General features: G+C 42.7%; 1 protein-coding gene across 1 annotated transcript; it reads right to left on the reverse strand.

The window, feature by feature from the left end:
* Positions 1–1,906: 1,906 nt before the first annotated feature.
* Positions 1,907–15,822, reverse strand: prmt1 (protein arginine methyltransferase 1). Its single transcript, XM_056288542.1, has 10 exons — positions 15,779–15,822; positions 13,093–13,188; positions 12,762–12,917; positions 12,378–12,441; positions 12,068–12,210; positions 7,592–7,679; positions 7,250–7,365; positions 3,799–3,949; positions 3,595–3,716; positions 1,907–3,401 (listed from the first exon to the last, which is right to left on the reverse strand). Exons 1-10 carry the CDS (start codon positions 15,803–15,805, stop codon positions 3,318–3,320), a joined length of 1,047 nt encoding a protein of 348 aa, XP_056144517.1. The 5' UTR covers positions 15,806–15,822; the 3' UTR covers positions 1,907–3,317.
* Positions 15,823–19,623: the final 3,801 nt, after the last annotated feature.

Raw genomic sequence — 19,623 nt, forward strand, 5'->3', positions numbered from 1 at the left:
TTGTGCGTTCAGAGATGCTCTTCTGCATACCTCGGTTGTAATGAGTGGTTATTTGAGTTACTGTTGCCTTTCTGTCAGCTCGAACCAGTCTGGCCATTCTCCTCTGACCTCTGGCATCAACAAGGCATTTTCGCCCACAGAACTGCCGCTCACTGGATATTTTCTCTTTTTCGGACCATTCTCTGTAAACCCTAGAGATGGTTGTGCGTGAAAATCCCAGTAGATCAGCAGTTTCTGAAATACTCAGACCAGCCCGTCTGGCACCAACAACCATGCCACGTTCAAAGTCAATTAAATCACCTTTCTTCCCCATTCTGATGCTCGGTTTGAACTGCAGCAGATCGTCTTGACCATGTCTACATGCCTAAATGCATTGAGTTGCTGCCATGTGATTGGCTGATTAGAAATTTGCGTTAACGAGCAGTTGGACAGGTGAGTGTGTGTATATATATATATATATATATATATATATATATATATATATATATATATACTGGCAGAGCAGTTAAGAGCCTGTGGGACTTCCAAGTTCCAGACTGACAAGCAGGTGCTGGCTAACCAACCAGACATTGTGGTGGTCGACAAGGAACAAGGACAGCAGTAGTGATTGATGAAGCAACCCCCGGGCGACCGCAACATCGGGAAGAAAGAGCATGAGAAGCGAGAGAAATACCAAGGGCTGAGGGAAGAACTAGATCGGATGTGGAAGGTGAAATCCAAAGTAGCCCCAGTGGTAATAGGAGCACCAGGGGCTGTGACCCCAAACTGGAAGAGTGGCTCCAGCAAATTCCAGGAACATCTGAGGTCTCTGTCCAGAAGAGTGCAGTCCTAGGAACAGCTTAGATACTGCACAGAACCCTTAAACTCCCAGGCCTCTGGTAGAGGACCTGAGCTTAAGGAAGACACACACCACCCGAAAAAGGGTGAGGGAGATTTTTTTTTGTTTTTTATAATTAAGACATCACCTAAACACACGACAAGATGAACAAGGATGGATGCCAGTTTTAACAAATTCATTAATTTAGCTTGACATGCACCCATAGGCCCTCGGTGTCCATTCCTGTCCCCCATCATTGCAAATACTGTGTTGTACTGTTGATCTGCACTTTTCTTTCAAATATATTGTTCCCATTCTGTACAAAGAACAGGATTATTATCTAGATTATTCTGTCATTGACCACTACTCTTGGATATTCTGCTTTAAATGTCTCGTTATTGCCATGTGTTTCACACGAGCATCCCCCTAAGCTTCCTGTAACTTACCATGTACATTTTGGATAATAAAACCGTTTGTGTTCTTTAAACTTGTCTTTTATTTACTTTGGATGGAATTGCTTTGTCTAACATGGAACTTCTCAGTAGACAAAACGAGAATAAACTAGGGTGGAGGAAAAAGAAAGGCCCGAACACAAGGCAGAACCCACTCCCATTTCCTAGCAGTTTGTTCAAGGATGTGGATTCTCTGCAGACAACTGCCTTCGTTTAAACCCATTCGGTCTTCAATCATTAAAGCGAGTTGTGGCAGCCATGCATATGCCAAGCTACATGAAGTGTAAATTGATCCATCTTTTCCTGTCAGTTTCTTTCCATTCCCTTTAGTGTTTGGCCATGTGTCCGGTGCCAACACTGCCCCTTATGAGAACATGCGTTTGATCAGAAAATGGTGGGCTGCAATTTCAAGCTGATAACCAAGTTTGCCAAACAGTGATCATAATCTTTAATTGCCAATGTTTTGCATAGCCAGTTAAGGCAAATGTATAGACCATGTTGAATTTCTTTTCTATAACAAAACCAAGTAGTAACCTGTTGTTAAGCAGCTTTTCAAAAGGCACTTTTCACAATATGATCAGCTGTCCTGGTTTAAAGCTGCCTTCTGGCTTACTCACACAAAAATTAGTCCTCCACACTTGTTCAAGTTTATAAATTTTATTTAAAAAAGCAAGGACAGAAGAAAAAAAACAACAAAAAAAAAACAACAAAAAAAAAAAGAAAGAAAAGAAAACAAGGGCTGCCTTTCAACCATAACCAGCATTTCCCTGGAACAACTATTTGACCACAGACAGCAATTTAACAACAACCGTGACCGTTGTGGTTCTTGACAATCTGGAAATGCTTTTGATGTTGGTTTTAGGGCAGCAATAAGGCTGATGGATCCAAATTTAAAGCGGACCTGGAGAGCCAAGACTAGGGACAACTTAACATAAATATGGTCCCAACAAAAACCCTCCTTCTCCAGGTCAAGTACAACACAATGATGTACTTGACCCTCCTCCAAAACAAGAGTCACTCATGTAGCTCTATTACCTTTTTTTAAAGGGAGCGGTATCCTACTTATTACTACTGTACTGATGTGATATGGCCCTGATAAAAAGCAAACATTAAAATGGAGGATGGACGGGTGGGATTAGTAAGAAATGACAGATGGGGCATCCCCTTTTTAAAGCACTAGTAAGATGTCAGTTACTCTGTGACCACTCTTTTGAGACCTCAACAAGAACATCAGTAACATTACATGTCAGGAAAAGAAAGCAATGAGTGTCATTTAGCAGGATACTGTCCCTGTCAAGATGGTTTACATGGATTGGCGCAGCAGGGTGTCACTGTCTTTAAAGGGGGAAGGGGAAAAAATACTTACAGGACTACCCACTTCATTACAGCAACGACTTGGCTATAATGAGCTTGACGGGGTATGGTCCCCATAAATGCTCATATGGAATTCTACATACACCTGTGACTGAGCTTCTCCATCCAACTGATGACAATCCCATTGTCTGATGGGGCCCCAAGATACAGCCACAGGAGGCGCTTCAATGTGGTCAGGTTAAAACAATAAGAGAGGAGGAGGAAGTCTGGTAACGTCATCACGTTCCAATGACTATACAGAGGTGGACCAGAGTGAAACTACGTGCAGGAAAGTTGGCAGGATCAGAGTGCCTTTGTGTGCGCGAGGCTTTACAGTACATGACAGAGAACAAGACGCTTGGATGCACAAAGACAGCATGTATTAATCAGGAATCGGGAACAATTTGTCACTTCATTTCATATACTTGCGTACACAAAAATGAAATTTCAAATTCACCTTTTTAAGTACTGTGGGACTGGATTTAGCCTCAAATGTTTTAATAGAAAAAAAAAACTTTAAAAAAAAAAGATACATTTGAACATGGAACATAACAAAATCCATTTCTTAAAGTCAATAGTTGCGAGGGTGAAACTGGCTTTTATAATACAGAAAGACACTCTGACCCCATCATCTCCCTTTGCCACACCTCCTTCCTCTGGTACAAACAAAACAAACATGTGGGGGATACAGGGTCTTAGCGCATCCTGTATTCCGACGTCTTGGACACTTCACACAGCTGACCCTTGAAGTCGATATCTATGGTGAAGTCCAAGTCTCTCTGGAAACACAAGAGGGGAGCATGGCAAGAAATGAACCACAGGAATTCTAACTTAGCAATGGTTAAACCACATATGTAGCATCAAGCATGAAATGCAATCAGCCTTCATTTTCTCTTTAAATCAGAGCACAGCAATCACTGAAAACACTTGAAATATTTGTAGGGAGAAATAACAGTTTAGATGGGATCTTACATTATTCTTGACATTTGGCTTCATGTTAATGGTGCCAAATATCTCCTCTCCAGTCTTCACAGTCAGGTAGTCATCCAAGTAGAAGACAGTCTGCTTCCAGTGGGTGTAGGGAGACTCGGGACCTGGAACATCACGGCATTTTAGGACATCTGAAAATGTGTTCATGCCAAGAATAGGTAAATTGTGTGCAAATGGAAGCCTTACTGGTGGAGAAGCCAGTCCTCTTGTGACATCGCGTGAACTCGATGTTGAAGTAGGTGACAAGGGCATGGATGTAGTCATTCCTCTTCACTTGCAGGCAGAACGGGGAAGTGAACGACAGGTCCTCAATCTTCACAGTATAGATGTCCACCTCCTGGGGGAAACGATAGAAAAGTGAGATCAGTTAATGCGGAACTTCCTTGTTGGTATGAAGATACAGGGGAATTCCTTGAGATGACAACCTTTATAATAGCCTGCATTGATGGACTCCAAGTTACTGTATAACAATAAGTCAGGAGATTAAAGTAGAGTAACACTTTATTTTAGGGCAGCGGTCGGGAACCTATGGCTCGCGAGCCATATATGGCTCTTCCGGTGACAGCATATGGCTCCCAGATAATTTTGAGTTGGAAAAAAAAAATCAGTTTGGAACTGATTTTAAAATACTTGTGATATTTCTTAATAATACTGTGTCATTTTAAAGTAAACAGAAATTAGTTTTGAAGATAAATTTAACGCGTCACGGGTCACCCGTGGGTCGGGTTGGGAACCAATGGCTCGCGAGCATGTCCGGGTCATTGTAAAGGTGAAGAAATCAATTTTATCAGATAGCCAACTAGTTTATCCGCTTCAACCCTTGTAACGGAAAAGATGGCGAAAAGAAAAAAAGACGATGATTACCGTGCATTCCAGGCTGCGTGGACAGAGGAATTTGCATTTGTGGAGAGAGCAGGATCTGCGGTATGTCTAATATGCAATGATAAAATTGCATCGATGAAACGGTCAAATATAAAGCGGCACTTCGATACGCACCATGCTTCATTTGCATGGAAATATCCAGCGGGGGACAGCAGGAAAAGGGCATGCGAGGAGCTACAGCGGAGAGTGCAGACGAGTCAGCAGCAACTACGTGTGTGGACCAAGCAAGATGACGGGAATTCCACTAGCTTTGCGGGTGCTTTGGCAATAGTAAGGAATGGAAAGCCATTCACAGATGGCGAGTATGCCAAAACATTCATGCTTGATGTGGCCAATGAACTGTTTGAGGACTTCCCAAATAAAGGCAAGATAATCAAACGAATAAAAGACATGGCCCTGTCAGCAAGAACTGTGCACGGTCGTAGCATCATGATGGCAAATCAAGTCGAGGAAACACAAATTAAGGACATAAACGCCGGGACATACTTTTCTCTCGTGTTAGATGAGTCAACAGACGTTAGCCATCTATCTCAGTGCAGTATAATTGCCAGGTATGCTGCAGGTGACACACTGCGTGAGGAAAGCTTGGCTGTTTTGCCAATGAAAGGGACAACAAGAGGAGAGGATTTATTCACGTCTTTCATGGAGTTTGCTAAAGAAAAACAACTACCGATGGATAAACTTATTTCTGTCTGTACTGACGGTGCACCCTGTATGTTGGGGAAGAACAAAGGATTTGTAGCGCTTCTCCATGAACATGAAAAGAGAGCCATCCTAAGTTTTCACTGCATCCTGTACCAGGAGGAGCTTTGCGCTCAGACGTGTGGCCAGGAGCTTGGTGAGGTGATGTCGCTGGTCATTCGAGTGGTCAACTTTATTGTTGCCCGAGCTTTAAATGATCGCCAGTTTAAAGCTCTGTTAGAAGAAGTTGGGAATCATTATCCCGGTCTGCTTTTACACAGCAACGTGCGTTGGTTGTCAAGGGGGAAGGTGCTCAGCCGTTTTGCAGCTTGCCTGAGTGAAATCCGGACTTTTCTTGAAATGAAAGGCGTCAAGCATCCTGAGCTAGACAACACTGACTGGCTCCTGCAGTTTCACTATCTCGTGGACATAACTGGCCATCTGAACCAGCTCAATGTGAAAATGCAAGGTATTGGAAATACAATCTCATCCCTTCAACAAGCGGTGTTTGCATTTGAAAGCAAGCTGGAAGTCTTTCTCAGGGACATTGAAACAGATCGTCTTATGCACTTTGAAAGACTGCAACAATTTAGAGATGCATGCTTAGCAAGTGACTCCACTCAACATCTGGATCTCCAGCAGCTAGCTGGCTTTACGTCCAATCTCCTGCAGTCATTCAAAGCACGTTTTGGAGAATTTCGTGCGCGCACTGGTCTTTTCAAGTTCATCACTCATCCACATGAGTGTGCAGTGGACAAAATCAACCTGACATGCATCCCCGGGGTCTCTATCGGAGACTTTGAGCTGGAAGTTGCTAACCTGAAGGCATCAGACATGTGGATGAGTAAGTTCAAGTCACTTAATGGAGAGTTGGAAAGTCTCGCGCGACAGCGAGCAGAGCTGGTGAGGGAACACAAGTGGACAGAAATGAAAAATCTTCAACCTGAAGACCAGCTGATTCTTAAAACTTGGAACGAGCTTCCTGTGACACACCACACAATGCAGCGTGTGAGTATTGCCGTATTGACCATGTTTGGCTCTACATATGCATGTGAGCAGTCATTCTCGCATATGAGGAACATTAAGACCAACCTACGCTCACGTTTAACTGATGGAAGCCTCAACGCCTGCATGAAGCTCAACATCACCACGTATGAACCAGACTACAAGGCCATCAGCAAAACCATGCAGCACCAGAAGTCGCATTAAAAGTAAGACATATTTAATTTATTAAACGTTAAAAATACTAACCCAGCCACTGAGGATGCACAAGCCAGTGCATCCTTAGTGCCGGTCCCAAGCCCGGACAAATGGGGAGGGTTGCGTCAGGAAGGGCATCCGGCGTAAAATCTTTGCCAAATCAAATATGCGGATCATAAATAAGACTTACGGATGATCCGCTGTGGCGACCCCTAACGGGAGCAGCCGAAAGTAGTAGTAGATACGTTAAAAATACTATGACTCTCAATGAAATATATTTAGAAATATTTGGCTTTTATGGCTCTCCCAGTCAAAAAGGTTCCTGACCCCTGTTTTAGGGGTCAGAAATTACTTAGTAATAAGGTGGTAATTATCACGTAATTTCTTAGAAATACAGTTGAAATTACCTTGTAATTTCCTAGTAATAAGGTAATAGTTTTTACAGGTAATTTTACAGCTAACCCTAACCAACCCTAACCCAAATTACAAGGTAATTTCAACCTTATTTCTAAGAAATTACGTGATAATTACCAGGTAATTTCCGACCCCATAAAATAAAGTGTAACCCATGAAATCTTGACTTTGACAAGACTTTTTGAAGAGATCAAACCCAAGCAGTCACATTAAAGCCCAAAGGACTGACTGCCTATGCTTTGGAAAACAAAAACTTTCCCATTTGGCTCTCCAACTAGAGAGCAATTACAACAACTGAAGAGCATTTCAGGCCCCCGGGAAGCCTAGCAAGGCACTTCCTGCCATATGAGACATAACCTCATAATATCATTAGCACTGCAAAATTAACAGCGCTTCAAAAATTCATCAAATAGAAAAACAAAACAAAAAGGAATTCAAGATAACCAACCAAGCCCCCTACCTTGATGAGACAGGCAGTGCTGACCAGTTGTTTGGGGTCAACCACATCCACCAAAGGCTCTTTAATGGCCACTTCCTTGATGCAGGACATGTCAAAGCCATACACATTCTCCCACCCTATGAGACAATAGCAGAGTTGTGCGGATTTATTAAACATTGGCCATTCAGTTCACTAAAAAAAAAAAAAAATCTATGGGGAGGAAAAACAGGAGTCAAACAGGAGTGAAGCATAGTGCCCAAGCACACTGAGTCCTAATGGAATTATTCATCCAGGAAAAGATCTCAGTTCATAATAAAACAATCCCAAATGTCACAAGGGCTGGGCAAGTGAAAGGTTACTCACAGTGGATTTTGTAGTCCTTGTACTGCCTGTCTTCAATGGCTGTGACATAGAGGGTAGCCCTGTCTGGGAATATCAGGCCATCTGGTTTCTGTCAGAGGATGAGAATGGAAGAGGGAGCAAAGAGGTCAATAAAATAAGTAGGGCTGAACGATTTGGAAAAATAATCTAACTGTGATATTTTTAGATCAATACTGCGATTGTGATTTACTATGCAATTTTGTTTTTCAAAGTTCATCATCTTCTGTGTTATCCACTAAACAGCAATAAATCATTCTATAGTATGACCAACACAACGGTCAACATAGAAACTGCTCGCTGCTGTAGGCCAGGCCTACGTGTTATGATGTAATGAGATGAATTGATGCATGAATTGATATGAATACATATCTTCATTTAACTATTTAATTGTAAAAAGAAAAACCTTCAATCACAGTAGAATACTGACCAACTGATTTAAGTTCAAGCCTTGTAAACATGTACTACAATTATCATGACTTGAACAAAGCACCGCAGAAAAAGCCTGGTGTGAACATTAATATGAAAATAAACACGAATTTTACTGATCTCCAGTCAGTAAGAAATCACACAAACTAAAGTGTGTATATATATATATATATATATATATATACACATACACACAAATATATATAACCTTGCTAAAAGAAACACTCAATGGTAGGAAAAGTGCTCATCAAATAAGGAGCAAAACAATCCAGTGATTCATCAATTGACAGCTGATGATTGCTTATGACATGAAACAGGCTTGTACTGTCTCAAAGAATTTACTTGAATCACTGGATTTTATTTATATATATATATATATATATATATATATATATATATATATATATGCCGGGTGGTAATTCAGCCTACTTGACACACTAGTGGTGGGGTTTTTAGACATGCAACTGTGATACATGACCTTGCGATCCTTTCTTAAATGCTGGAACAGGTTTGTGGTTTGTAGTGTTGCCCTGTGTTGTAGCTACAGTAGCAAGACACGTTCTGTACAATATGTCCAAACAACAGATGTACTGCTCCTCTTTGACGCTAAGGTTACCTTTTCAGTGTTCGGTTCTGCCAAGCCTATGTTCACAAGACAGTAATGTTACTGCTAGAATCACAGCATAGTGTGGCAAGTTGTTTTCTTCATTTACTGCTCTGCTCTCACTCGCATGTCACGTGAGCATAGCATGTGTGTGTATGTGACCCTACATGGTCATGTGTTTCTGACCCTCTGATTGGTAAGATTGTGTAACATTTAAAAGGTAACACTTTCTATGAAGCTTGCATCTATAATGCCCTATAAGCATCTATAACACCCTGTAAGCATCTATAACATCCATACTTTCCTGTAATGTGTATTACAGTGACTAACGGCTATGGCTGAAGACTGTGAAATAGCACTTAAGTCTCATTATGCATCTCTACAAAACCTCAGCAAAACAAGTTGGCTGTGATGCATTATGACATTTGACAGATAAACAGGCTAATGATGACATACTGATAATGCATAAATCCGTTTTAAATTGACAATGTATCATAAAGGTGGTTATGAGGTGTTGTGAGGGCGTATACATGGTTATAATGAATCTTACAATGACTTATAGCTACACTTATAGGGCGTTATAGATGCAAGCTTAATAGAAAATGTTACCATCAAAAAAAAATTTTTTTTTTTAAATAATCCAGCCTTTGCAATTTGAAAATTGCGTTCTATTACATTGTGATGTCAGTTTGAATTCAATTAATAGTTCAGTCCTAATAGACAGATAAGGTTATTCATAGCCCTGACATGCTGTGAGGTGGCAGCTGTGCCTAATCATGACCGATGGTGTAGGCCAGCAAAACTAGACAGAATCGCCCACTTGCCAACTGCAACAAGAGACATTCAAGAATCAAGTACCGCTTTTAACTGTACAATAACTATAATGTACAATACACTGTTAAGACCAGCAAGGTCATACGTCAACATAAAGTAAACAGCCAGAAGCACAACAGATGTAAACGTTGCGCCACATTGGCACAGCAGAAGGTGTTTCTGGGCGACTGTGGCTCATAAAGATGCGCAATGTTGGATCTTTGCAAGCCATGCATACCTCAGAAATCTCAACAGCACACCTACCATGTCTGCCAGGCTTAATGTATGACTAAATAACCAACGCTGATTGGTCAGGGAAAGAAGCCATTTGCTAGCAGGACATTATGTGAAACATAGTGGAGACTAAGTTAAATGAAATAACAACAGACAACAAAGAAAATGTGTATACGTAATTGGGATTTTTCTGCAGTACATTTAGTTTTGTCGTTTACATTCCCAGCTTTATTTATTTTTTTGGCTATTCCTGTGCAATTTGGTTTTTATAATCACACTGCCCTCTAGGGCACACACAAACACACAAGTGACAGGCAAATGCCGACGCATAAGTCAGTGTCAATGCATTGCTTTAGCTCACAAATGCACCAAGGTATTAGTGCAAATCTGTCTTGGGACTACATTAACACTGGAGGCCATATTGCTCAGTTCAAATGCCCAGCCATTAATGACTGCCCCCCCATCACTGGTTTATGTGAGCCCTCAAGAGTTTTGCTTATGTAGAGATAGCACTCAAAATAGAATGTAGATCAGTGATCTCACAATCTTTCCTGCAACTGTCATTTTCCGGTGTAAACCCCCCCCCCACCAACTTATGCCATATCCATGCTCCCACATCACAGGTGTTTACCCTAACTTTATCAGACATTACTTTTGCCGAGGCGACAATGACAGGTCAGTGAAAGACAAGACATATGGGTTGGGTACTGCGATACCGAAAACCAGTTCAGACATGAAATTGTTTTCAAATTAACAAATAGCCTATATATTTGTTTGGACATAAGGCTTTTGAAGTCACTCATCGAATCCAATTCAAAAATTTAGTCAACCGCTTAGGACCTGCTGCCTTGGCATCTTCATCACTGAAGTCACTCGTCAACAGAGCACTGGAGCAAATGCTTAAGTGTGGCCAACTTCTGCAAAAGTAATCAGGGATACAGCCACAATCCTTGCAGTGAGATAACTTCATGAGAGGGAGGAAGTTCATCCAATGTTGTGAAGCACTTACTGCAGCATGGTTTAATCCTGAATGAATACGACTTTTTCAGTAGGGATGCTGCGAAAATGGTATTGGAGTCTGAGGCAATACCAGGCTAGAATGGAGAACTGGTATTGTAGACTTTGCCCAAGACTAGAATCTGCCACCAAAAGTTATGAGTGAAATATCATAAGAGCAAAATGGCTTAATTCATTGCATTTTTAGCACATGGAAGCCTGCATTTCTTTAATGGTTAAAAAAATTTTGATTACATTTCAATGATTTCGCCCACTTACCCCAAACTAATGATCTAAATCTATACTATTCAGTAAAAGTAATGGAACTCACCCAGAATCGGCAGTGAAATAGTTATTCTGGTAAATCTCTATTTTCAGCATCTCTTTTGATCCATTTTATAAAATGACACTCCAGATACAGCTGGCCCTAGCCTCAAACACTCACATATTAACACACAAGCAGAAGACAGCTGAATTTTATATGGCAAGATATGGAATGATATTTATATTCAATGTTGTTTAGATATGAATTCAGAAAGTAATATAAACCCCCTTTTCAAGTTCATCCCAAGACCTCCAAGTAGGTGATCACAATCCACCTATGTTGGCATTTTTATGATGGCTGCATAATAATTCTAAGGAATGATGGAATCCAGGTTTAGTCATTGTTCTACTGCAAGGAGAGGATGTCCTAGACCTCATGTACTACAGTTTTGTTTTTGAAAATTTTTGGTTTCTTCTTCAAAAATTAAAAGACTCAGAACCGTGACTCAATAGGAAACTGGATTTGAGAATTGTGTAAATCCAACCGACCCCTACAAGACAAACACTGGGTTACAAAGTTATGTCCTACTACACACCTGCCAACAGAGTGATTGTCATCATTGATCTTGTTCTATGGATCAGGTCAACTTGTACGTTTGTACATATACTGGTACGCTCTGTGATGTCCATCTACCTCAGGCATGCATGCAAGTAACCTGCTAACATCTATTTCAGCATCTGATATATTCTCTGCACCATTGCACTTTATCACCTCATATTTCACCCCTATAAGGTCAATCCTTGTCTGAGGATTGTTGTGTTGTAGTACTTTTGTTGTGTTGTAGCGTTGTTATTTTAAGTTAAGTACACAGAGCCACGAAACTGGAGTCAAATTCCATGTATGTGCAAACCTACATGGCCAATAAACACGATTCTGACTCTAAACTTGGCTATGACCAAAATCAGAATCAAAAATATTTTTTACATTTATACTGCTCTTAAAAACAAGTTCTGTGTCTCATTTGAGGAAAGAAGGGGGGGGCAGTCTAATTGCAGCCCGAGTGTGGCAGTTGATGACTTTGGGGCGAGTCTTTCCCTGCCTCTCACAAATGAATACTTACCAGCCATTTATCCCTGGCATAGATGACTGTATTGAGCATAGATTCATAGAAAAGGCAATAGCCCATCCACTCGGAGATGATGATATCTACACCGTCCACTGGCAGGTCCACCTCCTCCACCTTACCCTTGATGATGGTTACCACTGAGGGGTAAGAGACAAGGTGGGGTTAAGATAATTAGGTTGGAAAAGTCCAGGAGGTTAAAGACTGAGTCAATCATGACTGTAGGTATGAGAAATACTGCAATTGAAAAGGAATATTTTAACCTTGTAAATCACATCTCCCAGTGATCTTTATCAAACTGACTTACCATCATCCAGTTTGTTGGCTTTGACAATTTTCACTGCATAGTCTGAGATACTGCTGCACTCAATCTATAAACAAAAGCCAAAGTAGTTCTCTTAATTTAAGCATCACAACCCCTCACAGATACAGCTGGCAAAACTTGGACTTTAAACCTTACAATGTTGTGCTTGCCCCATAGTGAAGCAAATACTCAAGTCTCAACACTAAACTAAAGCCAGCTTTCAAGCTTTCCCAAGGCGGGAGTGTCAGACATTCCAGCCACTATGGAAAAAAAAACTCACACAATACTGAGTTGTTATGATTTTAATATTTTAGACATGCTGAATGGAGGAATATGAAAAGCCCTTTCAATCCAAGAAGCTGACAGATAAGAGGTGCATACACTTACCCCTATGACCTTCTTCGCCCCAGCCTTGGCAGCAAACATGCTGAGAATGCCTGTGCCACTGCCCACATCCAGCACTACCTTGTCTTTAAACAGGTGCTTGTTGTGAAACATGGAGTTGCGGTATGTAAGAGTGCGCACCTCGTCTTTCAGCATCTCCTACAATTATATTGAAACGGAGAATTGAATAAAACTCTTGACATATGTACTTAAAAGTTAATTTGATTCAAACATTAAATAGGCAAGCTTTGATACTGGCAAATTAGTGGTGCTAAGAAAGTTGCAATAAAGACCTCTGTGACCTTTAATGCTTTTCTTATGTGATGTTGATTACCTCATGAATACCGAAGTGAGCATATGAGTCAAAGTAGTAGTCCTTTGACGTCATGTCCTCAGCTGCAGGTTTAGCAGAACTTTCTCCCTGTGAAACCTTTCAAGAGAGAGGCAAAGTAAAGAAACAACAGTTGGACTCGTTCTTTTCAACTGATGACTGTAAATCACGACCACAGCGTACATGACCGCAATAAATGAAACAAAATTATTGGTCACGTAATGTTTTCTTGAAAAGGTTAGCACCAGTGATAGCCAATGACGTCACTTTTACTGCGAAAACGATAATTTTTCTGCTTGTATGTCGAACTGGAAAGACATGTCAACTCACTTATCGGTCAAGTTGTGTGAAATTATCTTCACATCTTCCCAGTGCGGGAAGATGGCGGCTCGAGCTCGCATTTGCAGCGGCCTCACCCAGTGCCAACTATGCAGTGTCTTTGTACACGTCTACACCTGAGTTTGTGTTATCGTGTCAAGAACCCCCCCTTTTTTTTCCTCCCCAATTATATCCGACCAATTACCCTACTCTTCTGAGCTGTTCCGGTCACTGTTCCACCCCCTCTGCTGATCTGGGGAGGGCTACAGACTACCACATGCCTCCTCCCTTACATGTGGAGTCACCAGCCACTTCCTTTCACCTGACAGTGAGGAGTTTCGCCAAGGGGGCGTAGCGCATGGGAGGATCACGCTATTCCCCCCAAACAGACACCCCGCCCGACCAGAGGAGGCACTAGTGCAGCGACCAGGACACACACCCACATCTGGCATTCCCACCTGCTAGCACAGCCAACTGTGTCTGTAGAGATGCCCAACCAAGCTGGAGGCAACACGGGGATTCGATCCGGCGATTCCCGTGTTGGCAGGCAACGGAATAGACCGCTACGCTACCCAGACCCCTGAAGAACTTTTTTTACGAGGATCTATGTCTGTGATCGTCTATTTCGTTTGATGGCTGGGAGAGCTGGTTTTGGATCAGCTGGAAGTGCGGGGCAGGGTAAGCCAACTGCTAGCCCATGCAGACCGGCAGTTCCGATAACACCAAGATAACACCGAGGGCGGTCTGGCAGCTGCCTCGCCTAGCGTCGATTGTGCAGTATTTTTGTCTGCTTTGGCGTTTGTGTCGTCTTGTTGGGTACGGGGGGGGGGGGGGTGTCAAAGGTATCTGGCTGGGAGAGCTAGCGCTGGATTGGCTGAGGGAGCTTGGTCTGCTGCGTCCTGTGGGCCCAAAGACCACGGTCCTGACCGGAGCTGTGCCCGAAGAGAAAACACCAAGGACTGTCTGACAGTACACGGAAGTGGGGCAAGCTAAGCTACCAGAAGTTCCAACAGTCATCCTGGCTGGCGTTCGTTCTGCTGGACAGTGGATTTTTTAATTGTGTTGCAAATTTACTGAATGCACTGTGTTGTTGACTGTTTGGGTTTATATATATATATATATATATATACAACCACACTTTGTTCTCTCTGCTTTGTTTGTTTTTGATAGTGTAATTTTTGGGAGGTTTTTGTTTTTGTCTTTTGTGTTGCACTGCTGTGGGCTGGGAGAAACGAAATTTTGTCTCTTTTGTGTACGCAAGTATATGAATGAGATGAGGAATTGTTCTTGATTCCTGAAGCCGCAGCGTCGACTCACCTCGTGAGAGATGGGAGGGAGACTTTGTCACCGAGTGACGATGTATTAATTCTTTCAAAGCAAATTCCTATTGTGTAAATCATAACGCCATCTAAATTAGTCCACGTTAAACTAATAGCACTCGTGGCCAGCGCAGCCCCAATCGTCACGAATACTGAAGGATGCCGGTGTTACACCAAAACCTGTAACCCCTTCAGATTACGCGACCCTGCCTTCAAAACGCTCTATTTCGGCCACCCCCCCAGATGCTAATCTTAACCACACTAAACCCACATCTAATATCAGTTGTCTCCAACCCAATACATACATTTAACCATATTGAACGTTATGCCTAAACTCAACCTCGTCTAAACCGACGTTTCCTGGCTGAAAGTGTTTTATTGGAAGGGTCACATAATCTTGACGAATTGACGGGTGACATGTTGGTGGAACACCGGTCGTCACCGTGGGATGCTATGCTAGAGTTTAGCCGGCCCACAGTTCGGGCTATAAAGCTCGATTATCTACTCAGTAAAATAAAAATAAATTCTGACAGAGCGATATGTTCATCTCAGTTTGGTATTGACTACTTGTTTTACGGTTGGCGAATTATCCAGCCAATTCATGCCAGGAGGAGTACAGACATGATTCCTGCTTCATCTTGCTAACTGACTCCCATGCGGTCCCATGAGCTCGCCAGACAGTGATCGGCTTTGTGTCGCATCAACTGGAGTTAGATTAGCAACATTTTTTTTAGCAAAAGTGAACGTGTTTTTTTTTTCTCCCTTAATTCCGCTCATTAAAAATCAATGGCATGTGTTCATCAATTGCTTCATCGAGACGATTAATGAATGGGCGCACATGACGGGGTAAGCGTGAGTGAGCTAATAGATCTGTCAAGTAAAATGGATGCTTCGTTTCCAAGTGCGCATATTATATAATTTACGAGTATGACCAAATGTAACGTTTCGAAACTATTTAATTAACATGAAAAACACGCGTAAGCACACAACGAAGGGTTTGCAGTTAAGGTTGTTTTTCTACTCATGTGATTCTTTAACTAATCACTGCTCACCTCCATCCTGCTAGTCGTCTCCGCCATTTCGGTAGCCGAATCGAGAAAGCATGTACGGAAGAGTGTAAAGAGCTCTTCCAATCTCCGCCCACTCACCCAAAATCTGATTTCTGATTGGACTAGTCTCAAAGCCCCTCCTCGTTTGTATATCTAGTTCGTCTACCAACTGCCCGAGTGAAATACTTATTAACTAAATCAACGCTAAAGGAAGCTACCGAGAAATAAGGTATTGCATTGGGAAACATATCACAGGCATACATAAAAGGATAGCACACTGTTCAGCTAGTCTCCCATAAACTTTTTTACAATTATGATTGGTGAGGTAAAGACTGAAGTGGGAAAAGTGGAGTTTATCATTAAGGGGGGTGTGGAGGGCAGGCTGGCGGTGCAAAAGGGATGAAAATTTAAAAAGGAAAATATGGAACGCCAGGAAAACCGGGTATTTCTATAGATTGAACATCTTAATACATTCCATGTATAGCGAGCCAATAAGGCTAATTTTGCCTAACAAATGTGTTTTCACTGGGCAAAGTAGGCTGTATATAGACAGCCAAAATAGCCATTATAAATTAATATTCCAATATTAGCTACAATTATGATAGATATAAAAAATTATGTGCATGCATATGTAAAAAAACGGCATGTAAAGACGAGTTATAGTCATGAGATGGTGACATATTATCGCTACATCTGTACCACATGATGTCTTTATGCATGCTCAATAATCCAGGTAAGGCAATCACAGAAAGTTGAATCAGTTCATCTGGACACAACGTTGAGAGAAACGTTTCGTCAGTCATCTAGGTGACCTCTTCAATCTTAACTGACTGCAGGTATCCCCACCCTTATAAACAATACAGTGGCATAACGACTGAAAACAACGATATGCAAATTGCCGTGAGCACTAACTAGAGTTACAATGGCAATGTGTACTATTTACAGAGGATTGGGGAATAGTTGCAATTGCACATTATAAGACCCCCCCTCCCTCTTCACATACGTAGATGGCCACTTTTACCAGTGTACCTTCCTAGTGCACATCCTCGTCCTTGAAAGAATGGCCACTGGCTTGTAGATGGGTATAGAATGCGGAGTCCTGGCCTGACGCATTAGCTTGGTATGTGCCATTACGGCCTATTGTTTGTATGATTAACTCGGTGACCTATAACATCTCTAAGTTTGTGGCATGTATTCTTAACCCGATGGTAAGCAGTAATGAACATCACATTCAGAACCTTATGCATTTTGTGGATAAGGTGACGGACATCATTATGGAGGGGGATGAAACAATGGTCTCTTATGAAGCAGTGGAGGTGGTCCATATGAAATTACAGGATGACCCCACCCTTAGCAATTGGACCACCCTTAACCCCGACCAAGTGTGTCTGCTCCTGAAGCTGTCTTCAGTCCACATGCTTCACATATAGGGGACAGTACTATAGGCAGATGTACACTCACCGGCCACTTTATTAGGCACACCTGTCCAACTGCTCGTTAACGCAAATTTCTAATCAGCCAATCACATGGCAGCAACTCAATGCATTTAGGCATGTAGACATGGTTAAGACGATCTGCTGCAGTTCAAACCGAGCATCAGAATGGGGAAGAAAGGTGATTTAAGTGACTTTGAACGTGGCATAGTTGTTGGTGCCAGACGGGCTGGTCTGAGTATTTCAGAAACTGCTGATCTACTGGGATTTTCACGCACAACCATCTCTAGGGTTTACAGAGAATGGTCCGAAAAAGAGAAAATATCCAGTGAGCGGCAGTTCTGTAGGCTAAAATGCCTTGTTGATGCCAGAGGTCAAAGGAGAATGGCCAGACTGGTTCGAGCTGACAGAAAGGCAACAGTAACTCAAATAACCACTCATTACAACCGAGGTATGCAGAAGAGCATCTCTGAACGCACAACACGTCGAACCTTGAGGCAGATGGGCTACAGCAGCAGAAGACCACACCGGGTGCCACTCCTGTCAGCTAAGAACAGGAAACTGAGGCTTCAATTCGCACAGGCTCACCAAAATTGGACAATAGAAGATTGGAAAAACGTTGCCTGGTCTGATGAGTCTTGATTTCTGCTGCGACATTCGGATGGTAGGGTCAGAATTTGGCGTCAACAATATGAAAGCATGGATCCATCCTGCCTTGTATCAACGGTTCAGGCTGGTGGTGGTGGTGTAATGGTGTGGGGGATATTTTCTTGGCACACTTTGGGCCCCTTAGTACCAATTGAGCATCGTGTCAACGCCACAGCCTACCTGAGTATTATAGCTGACCATGTCCATCCCTTTATGACCACAGTGTTCCCATCTTCTGATGGCTACTTCCAGCAGGATAACGCGCCATGTTATAAAGCTTGAATCATCTCAGACTGGTTTCTTGAACATGACAATGAGTTCACTGTAATCAAATGGCCTCTACAGTCACCAGATCTCAATCCAATAGAGCACCTTTGGGATGTGGTGGACCAGGAGATTCGCATCATGGATGTGCAGCCGACAAATCTGCAGCAACTGCGTGACGCCATCATGTCAATATGGACCAAACTCTCTGAGGAATGTTTCCAGTACCTTGTTGAATCTATGCCACGAAGGATTAAGGCAGTTCTGAAGGCAAAAGGGGGTCCAACCCGGTACTAGCAAGGTGTACCTATTAAAGTGGCCAGTGAGTGTATAAGTGTGCTATAGCTGCTCCAGTTTCACCTATAATGGCCAAGCCAACTTGTATATGGAGGAACTGGAAAAGATGGCTCTGATGTCCTATCCCGGGACACCACCTAGACATTGATTCAGATTTGTGGATGACACCTGGGTTAAAAATTAAATCTCAGGATGTACCACATTTCACCGAACACATCTCATCTCATCATCAGCCGCTTCTCCAGTGAGCTAAGTAGGGCACTCCAGATGTCCTCTCCCCAGCAATGCCCTCCAGCTCCTCCTAGGGATCCCAAGGCGTTCCCAGAACAGATTGGACATGTAGTCGCTCCAGCGAGTTCTATGTCTACCCCGGGGTCTCCTCCCAGTTGGACGTGCCCAGAAAACCTCCAAAGGAAGGCACCCAGGAGGTATCCTAATCAGATGCCACAACCACCTCAACTGGCTCCTTTCGATGTGAAGGAGCAGCGGCTCTACTCCGAGCTCCCTCCGGATGTCCAAGCTCCTCACCCTATCTCTAAGGCTGAGCCCAGACACCTTACGGAAGAAACACATTTCAGCCGCTTGTATCCGCGATCACTAGTGATCACTACTTTGACCAAAAGGTCACTACCCAAAGCCCATGACCATAGGTGAGGGCTGGAACGAAGATTGACCTGTAAATTGAGAGCTTTGCCTTCCGGCTCAGCTCCCTCTTCACCAAAACGGTCCGGTACAACGTCAGCATTACTGCTGATGCTACACCAATCCACCTGTCAGTCTCCCACTCCATCCTACCCTCACTTGTGAACAATACCCCAAGATACTTGAACTCTTTCACTTGAGGCAACAACTCATCCCCAACCCGAAGGGAATAATTTACCATTTTCCAGTAGAGAACCATGGCCTCAGACTTGGAGGTACTGACTCTCATCCCGATCATTTCACAACCAGCTGCAAACCGCCCCAGTGCACGCTTGCGGTCGCGTTCTGATGAAGCTAATAAAACAACATCATCTGCAAAGAGCAGAGATGCAATTCTGAGGTTCCCAAAATGGACACATTCCTCACCTTGGCTGCTCCTTGAGTTCCTGTCCATGAATATAACAAACAGTGTCGGAGACAACGGACAACCTTGGTTGAGTCCGACACCCACCGAAAACGTGTTTGACTTTGTGCTGAGAATAAGGACACAGCTCTCACTTCGGT

This window comes from Lampris incognitus, chromosome 10, assembly GCF_029633865.1.
Source record: "Lampris incognitus isolate fLamInc1 chromosome 10, fLamInc1.hap2, whole genome shotgun sequence".
Classification (NCBI taxonomy): Eukaryota; Metazoa; Chordata; class Actinopteri; order Lampriformes; family Lampridae; genus Lampris; species Lampris incognitus.